The sequence below is a fragment of the Cryptomeria japonica genome, chromosome 10 (genome assembly GCF_030272615.1).
Source record: "Cryptomeria japonica chromosome 10, Sugi_1.0, whole genome shotgun sequence".
Taxonomy (NCBI): Eukaryota; Viridiplantae; Streptophyta; class Pinopsida; order Cupressales; family Cupressaceae; genus Cryptomeria; species Cryptomeria japonica.
The window spans coordinates 293,516,917-293,524,807 of NC_081414.1; the positions used below are offsets into that span (position 1 = coordinate 293,516,917).

The 7,891-nt window shown below is 43.0% G+C and overlaps 1 protein-coding gene across 2 annotated transcripts; it reads right to left on the bottom strand.

Moving 5' to 3' along the window:
• Positions 1-6,043: 6,043 nt before the first annotated feature.
• Positions 6,044-7,106, bottom strand: LOC131859398 (uncharacterized). Of its 2 annotated transcripts, none has more exons than XM_059213087.1 (2): positions 6,956-7,106; positions 6,044-6,821 (listed from the first exon to the last, which is right to left on the bottom strand). In XM_059213087.1, the coding sequence occupies exons 1-2, from the start codon at positions 7,062-7,064 to the stop codon at positions 6,226-6,228; spliced, it is 705 nt and encodes a 234-aa protein (XP_059069070.1). In that variant the 5' UTR covers positions 7,065-7,106; the 3' UTR covers positions 6,044-6,225. The 2 variants fall into 2 exon arrangements, with proteins under 2 accessions (XP_059069070.1, XP_059069069.1); XM_059213086.1 differs by having other exon boundaries at positions 6,055-6,821; positions 6,935-7,106.
• Between the last annotated feature and the right edge of the window lie 785 nt (positions 7,107-7,891).

A 7,891-nucleotide genomic window follows, 5' to 3' on the forward strand; every position in this document is an offset into this window, starting at 1 on the left:
GAAGTCTTCAGATATATACCTTGGCTGAGAGCAAATTGGGTTACACGGGAGCCCGTGAATGCTCGCGCATTGTCCGATATTATGGACTTTGGCGGACCATACCGGCATACTAACTCCTCCAAAAATGCTAGTATTTCTGTTTCTGATGAATTCTTTAGGGGTACAGCCTCAGACCATCTGGTGAAGTAGTCAGTGGCAGTAAGGATCCACTTGTGTCCGACTGAGCTTGGCAGATTAATCATCCCTATGAAATCCAAACCCCATTGAGCAAAGGGCTCTTCCACCATTATTGGCTTGAGTGGCATTACCGCCTTCCTGTGTGTACCACTGTAGTATTGGCACTCCTTGCATTCTCTCACCAAAGCATGTGTCTTTAAACATCGAGGGCCAAAAATAACTAGCACAGGTAATCTTGATGATAGCGGTTTGTGCTGAATAGTGGCCCCTTGAGAGCCCATGATGGAATTCATGTAAGATCTTACGGGCTTGGTCTTGGTCTATGTAGCGGAGTAGGATCCCATCAAAATTTCTTTTAAAAAGCACTCCTTCAACAAGGCAGAACCCACTATTCTGCATCCTGTAGAATCTCTTCTTTTCAGGAGAGGTCAACTGGGAAGATTCTAGTCTCCATGAAATGTTTTCGGTTCTCGATCCAACATGGTTCTGTTTGCTTAGAGGCGACCATCACAACTTCCCCTGCAATAGTCTCGGTTTCTTGAGGGCCAGACTCTTGGGCTATATATACGCAAAGGCCTTTTCCGCGGATTACCTTAGTGGGCCTGACATCAATGTCATATTCTAAGATCTTGGTAATCCAGTTCGCCCGTTTCTTTGTAATGTCGCCTTTCGTTATATATTCCCTGACTGAAGGATGAGCGACATACACAGTAGTCTTATTGCAGGCAATGAAATGCCTGAATTTTTTGAGGCCTTTGACAATGGCCAGTGCTTGCTTTTCAACAAAGTTGTATTTGGCCTCATACTCCTTTAGAGTTTTGGAATGGAGGGCTATTGGATGCTCACCCTTTTGGTTTGCATCCTTCTGGGTTAACACCACAACAATGCTATAATTGCTAGAGAAAACATACATTATGAAATCTCTAGACATATTGGGATTTGAGAGTACTGGAACAAAAGAGATGGTGTCTTTGATTTTCTCAAACGCCTCTTTTGCTTCAGGAGTCCATTTAAAATGTATGCCCCTTTTAAGCAGTAGTGTGATAGGCCTCACCATTCCAACAAAATCTGAGATGAAACGGCTAACAAAGTTGACCTTGCCTAGGAAGGATTGAACGCCCTTCTTGTTGACGGGGAGGGGGAGCTCTTTTATTGCCTTTACACGATCTGGATCAATAGAGACTCCTTCTTTAGACACTACGTGTCCCAATAATTTCCCTTGCGCCCAAAGATGCATTTCTTTGGGTTCAATGAAATGCCAAATTCCAAACACTTCTGGAAGACTAGCTCGAGATGATCAAAATGATCTTCTTTATGTTTTGAAAACACCGTCAAGTCATCCAAGTAGATGAGGATAATTTTATTGATCAGCTCCTTAAAAGCTAGATCCATAGCCCTCTGATAAGTTGCACCTGCATTTGACAATCCAAACGACATTTTCTGGTAAGCAAATGTTTCCCATTTGGTTGTGAAAGTGATCTTATGTTGGTCTTCTGGGTTATAACTTGAGAATCCATCCAGCATCAAAAACATCTTAGACCCAACCATGGTGCTTAAAAATTGTTCCATTGGTGGCAAAGGGTAATGGTCTTTTAGAGAAGCTTGATTGAAATCACGAGAATCCACACAGAGCCGGATATCCCCATTCTTTTTTCTGACTGGTACCAAATTTGATACCCATGTACTATGCTTGATGGGGTAGACAATCTTGGACTCTATTAATTTCTTCAACTCTTGCGCCATGAGAATCTCAATCTTCGGATTGACAGGTCTCTGCTTCTGTCGGACTGACTTGGCCCCATCGGCAAGCTCGATGGTGTGCTGGATGATGCTAGAGTTGTAACCCTTCGAATCCTCATACGGCCATGCTATCGCGCCCATGTATTCATCACAATAGCGAGCCAACCTTTCTCGGTCTTCTGGGGAAACTCCCTTTCCAACCTTAAGTGTTCTCCCATTTGCTACTGACATTTTAGTGTAGTCACCCTTATCGGCTGTGAATTTTCGTTTAACATTTTTAGCATCATCATGATCAAATAAATTCTCTAGGGTGATCAATCCATTTGGGAGCTTATTGGATTTCAATTGAATGATTTGATCCTCGTAAGCCTCCATTACTTTAGATTGCATTTGATCAGCAAACTCTCTGGAGTTTTGAATGAACGGAGCAATTTGCTCATCACTCTCAAAAACTTGCCAGTGGGTGTCATCGTTTGGAATAGCTGGTCGAACGACCACGCGGACTGCCTGAGGGTTGGTAAGCAAATCTGCAGCAGGGTCGAATTGCGACCCAATAGTGGCCATCTGATCAACGGCTGCATTTGCCTTTCGAGGAATCCTCTGGATGTTGAAAGCATCAAAGCTTTCAATCAAATCCCATGTCCTATGGCGATAGGACTTCATGCGGATGTGCTTGGCATTTGAGATTCCTCAGACCTGGTACACTATTAGTTTAGAATCTCCCAAAACTTTTGGTAGTTTTATTCGCATCCGTTCTGCTAAACTTAGGCCTTGGATTAGCCCCTCATATTCTGCTTCGTTGTTGGAGCAAGCAAACTGCAGGCAGAAAGACCTCAGGACTTGTTCACTAGAAGGCAAGTAAGGCAAATTCCAGCACCTGAACCTACCTTGCATCTTGCACCATCAAAGTGCAAGGTCCAAAGCGTGGAAGATTGGTCCTCCTTGGTTAGTGGCTCCTTGGTCAATTTTGGGATAATCTGATCCTCATCAAAAATACAGTAGGTACCAAGACCCGTAGCATGGTAATTGGAATATGGATCAGAATTTATGAATTCATTGAGGAAAACCTCTTGCTCTGGTGTAATATCCCTGGTCACCTCTTCATCTTCTAGAATTTCTATAGTTCTTCTCTCCTCATTAGAGATGGAGGTATGGGTAGGCTCAAAGTTGAGCATAGCCTGATCAGCTACATGCTCGGTGTGTAGGGGCTCTGAAAGAATTTTGAGGCCCGGAGGATGAGGGTGGGACCAATCTAAAGATAAGTAACCTCCTATCTTGGTGGTAAATTCACGGGAGAGGCAGAGGCCGAAAACAAGGGGGATATTAATAACTACTACCTCTTGGGACACGGTGACACTAGGACATGCGAACAATGTCAGCATAAGACTTTTAATAAGACCCACGGTCTGAACTTTATTTCCATCTATTTGCATAATGCCCCTACTTAGAGGCTCGTATCTTATGTTCAAAACCTCAGCGATTTGTTTCGTCATGACGGTAGTGCTACCATTGGAATCTATCATAGAATTATGCAACAGTTTTTCTCCTAGAATGACAGTCAAATAGAACGGGTTTGGTTTAGGCTTACCTTCCACTTGGGCTCTAGGTGGTGTGACCTCATTTATCAACATTGTTGGCAAGCGCGATTGCGTTGCGGGGGTCATAGATCTTTCCTCATTAGCTCGCGAAGAACTGGCAACATTCCTGTTAGCAGATCTCTCCACCTCCACCAGAGCTTCTTTTAACCGATTCTTCTGTTCTGGGTTGCTAAGGAGATCCCATAAAGAGACGTTAGTCGGAGCTTTCTTTAGCTGCTATACCACGTCCAATACTGATGGCATAGATGCTTTTTCTTCTCTCGGCTTATAGGGGATAAACTCCTTCCTCTAATATGCAGTGACAACCGCGGGTTCATAAATTTTTTTTGAGATGAACCATCCTTGTGCGCCTACATGCTCCCCCGTGAAACGTCTTTTTGACTGAAGGTTGTAGTCTGACTGCACTTGGGGAGCTCCCGAGCTTGATGCAATTGCGCCGTTTGTGAGTACGACATCCTCGTCTTCCATCCAAGAGAATAAAGCATGGTCCGGAGCTATCTTCGTTTCTTGCTCTATTGACATACCTTGCATCTGAGTGATGAGAGCTGCATTGTCCATGCTAGGGGAAGCGTAAACCGAATCATCTGAGGTAGCACCTTGACTTCGCTGATCTGTAATTTTTTGTTGCAAGTTGCCTTTCGGACAGTTTCTTGGGGCATGGGCATTGTTACATGGGAAACACCAAGAATTGGTGTCATCCGCTAGATTATTCTGTCCTACGGTTAACTCTTTATTGGTGTTGAGGAAGCTCGGTTATTCGCATATTGGTTTTGCTGATATGGGGGTCTTTTCCCTTGGATATTTTGCTGGAAGGGAGCCCTAGCAGAGGGGGATTTGAGATCTTTTCAAATTAATGATTTCATTTGAGAAAGATCTCAACAAATTTTTCATATCATTTACTTCCGCGGCTAGAGATGAAGAGGAGGACGTACTCACTTGTTGGGATCCGTGGTACACATACATGGATTGGGATCCAGACATGCTAGGCACAACTGGCTCAGGAACTTGATTTGATATTTCAGGGAAGACCGACATCAGTGGTCGTGGTGCAAGCTTTCTAGCATCAATTAGATTATTTTCTGCTCGGACCGCCAAGTCATACGCATCCGGGAGAGTATTTCCTCCGAGAGATTGGATCATCGCAGATATATCTGAATTGAAAGCTTTCAGATAAAAGCCAAATGCCATATCCGCGAGAGGACAAGTGGACAACGGTATCCTCTGCCAGGTCCTCTGAAACCTCATATTGAATTCTGTCACCACTTCCTGAGGAGCCCTTTTGATGGTAATCAGTTGCTGTATTAGAGATGATCTATCAGCCTTGTCCAAAAATCTATCAAAGAAGCGGTCGCCCAGCTGGTCCCAATCAATTGTAGAGTTTGGAGCAAGAGATCTATACCTATCTAAAGCTCTTCCTTTAAATGAAGTTGCAAGCAATCTCAGAGCTACATTTTGCTCTGTAATGTTATGGATGGTGCAAACATCGACCACATCTTGTAGGCGTTCCCTCGACGTCTTGGAACATTCTCTGGTGAATTTAGGGACAACTTTTAGCGCGGAGGTGGGAATTGGCTCCCATACTGCAGGTGGAACGGTAATGAGAGGACTACCGCTATTCCAAGTCACGAAATTTGTAGGAGGAACTTGAGCCATTACTATGGGAACATGTATCGTAGGGATAACAGGTGAATTTTCAGAAGAAGTAGCTGTGGGCGAATGGACGCTTACCAGGGGTGGTAGAAGCAAACTGGGATTTGAAGCTATTTGACTTTTGGTAACAGGTCTATGGCTCATAAACTTGCTTAGGCTTGTTCAAAATTAGGTCCCATCGGGCGTGCTAGAAAAAGAACTGTTGACTACTAATTTTACATTAAATGCTAACAACCTTATGGGAAATTTAGTGATAGCGGACCTTTGCGTGAGATTCACTGAATAACCTCCGGGTTTGAGAAGCTGACTCTTCATACAATTGGGGGGAGAAATGGGGAAGAAGAAAACTTTAAAGCTACGCTACTTCGGCGATACGCCACAATATTTTTAGGATATTTGCAGCACAGAAAATCCAGATACACGTAGTTTTAAGGTCCATTCAACAATCTACATGCCCAACACCATTTGAGAAGATAATTAAACAAGACTCAGTTAACATAATATGACATCCACCATTAATCTAACAGATAACAAGTTCTACAACATAGTTTAATCCGTAGAGTCTCACAACATATATCATAGAAGTTACTGAATTCGAATATAGCACAAAAGTTAGTCTATTAAGCTCAAAGAAACGAGACTCGGACTCGGCTCGGACTCGGCAAGGCCGACTTGGACTTGGACTCGGGACTCGGCGTCAGACTCGGCTCCAGACTCGGCTGGACTCGGGAAAGTGAAAAACTCAAGAAATTTAGAGATTTTTAAAGATTTAAAACTTGTTTCAGACACCCTTTATTGAATACACCTTAAAGACACAAAAACATTATTAAACTCGGCTCATTTGATTACATACACAAGTATACATCAATCACATAAGCATAAACGCAAATTGTAGCTGAAGAAAATAAGAAACATAGATATATAAATATTGTCAAATGTATACAATATTACAAAACTCATGGAATAAAAAATCCATGTCATCATATGATCATCATCAAATGTTTCATACAAATACCAAAGGTAAATAGTAAATACTAAATACAACTACAAGTGTACAAGCCTATGGTTGAGAGGGCCGTGCACCCTCTCGCCCTGGCCCCCTGCGAAGGCGTTTAAAGTAGGTCCTGGATGATTCAGCAGCCATAGTCGCTCCCCGTGACACCATGCCATGCTCACCAACATCAGGAACGGCTGTGTCATGCTCACCAACATCAGGAACATGTGTGTCACTCTGAGTCTCAGTATTTCCTGTCTCTGCTCGTGCTCTCTGCTCCTCCTCTGCCATGGCTACAGCCTCAGCCTCTATATCTACCTGGTCGATCCAATCAATGTCATTATCACTAAATACAGCTGTAGGAGTCCCAAGAGCTGTCTGATTCTCATTGGCCCACTCTGCTTCAAGATCAACCTCATCTAGAATGATAGGAGACATGTCAACTGTTGCATTCTTTCTCATTCTCAGGCGGAGGTTGTAGTGAACAAAGACGAGATCATTCATCTTCTCCACAGATAATCTATTGCGCCTCTTGGAGTGTATGTGCTCAAACATACTCCAATTGCGCTCACAACCTGATGCGCTGCATGGTTGGCTCAAGATACGAATGGCCAACTTCTGAACATTTGGTGTCTCTGGGCCAAAAAAGTTCCACCAATGATCTGAGTTTGAAATGAGAAAAATAAATAAAATCAGTCTCACTCATGAACTCATTTAACAAGTTACAATATAGTATTGAATAAAACTAAAATTAAGCCTAACAATTTATTTTTACCTGGCATCATAGTTGTCCTACCGTCTTTGGCGACAGGACGAGAGAAGGTCTCCCCTTGTGCATCTGAGAACATCTGTAGCTCTCGAAAAAGGTCTATCTGAGAAGTACCAGCAGGTCCCATCTTCTCCATGATTGCATATAGCCCATTAAGGACCTCCGCATCAGCCTTGAAAGAAGGGAAACGGAATGCCGGATTCAGATAATAGGCTGCCGCATGGATGGGCCTATGTAGCTGATGATGCCATCTCCTATCAATGATCTCCCAAATGGGACCATACTTGCTCTCATCTGCTCCATAGACGAATCTGATGGCCTCCTTCGCCCTATCCATGCCCTCATATATATAGCCCATTGCGGGCTTATCTCCATTCGCAACTCGCAACAAAACCACCAAGGGCTTAACAAACTGCAAAATTGAAAATATTGTATAATTTAGAAAAATGAGCAAATAAGAGAATACATATAATAAGTTATAAAACATGAAGCTAAATTGTAGAATTTATAAAAAAATTACCTTCACTATCTCATCACAAGGGACCCAAAAGCCTTGCTCATCAAAAATGCAGTCTGCCATCTCTATCCCTGCAGGGGTGGTAGCATAGGATGAGGAAGACCACTCCTCACCAACAATCATACGTCTCAAAGCAGGCTTAGACCTAAGCATGGACTGCAATGTGAGGAAGTTTGTGGCAAATCTTGTGATTCCTGGAGGGTGCAACTCCTTCTGCTCTGTGTATTGTCTCATAAGAGCCAACACCCATGAATGATTATATACAAATTTGCAGACATTTCTTGCCCTTTCTACACATCTCTTGACCCATGGGATTTTTCCAATATCCTCCAACATGAGGTCAATGCAATGAGCAACACATGGAGTCCAAACTATAGATGGGTGCCTCTCCATCAATAGTCTACCTGCAGCAACATAATTTGTTGCATTGTAAATTGTAATTAATG

Excerpts from the sequence above, each read along its gene's own strand:
- LOC131859398 (XM_059213086.1), bottom strand. The coding sequence starts at position 7,064 with ATGGAGAAGATGGGACCTGCTGGTACTTCTCAGATAGACCTTTTTCGA. Across the intron at positions 6,822-6,934 it reads TAGGACAACTATGATGCCAG|ATCATTGGTGGAACTTTTTT; the intron begins GTAAAAATAAAT and ends TTTCAAACTCAG.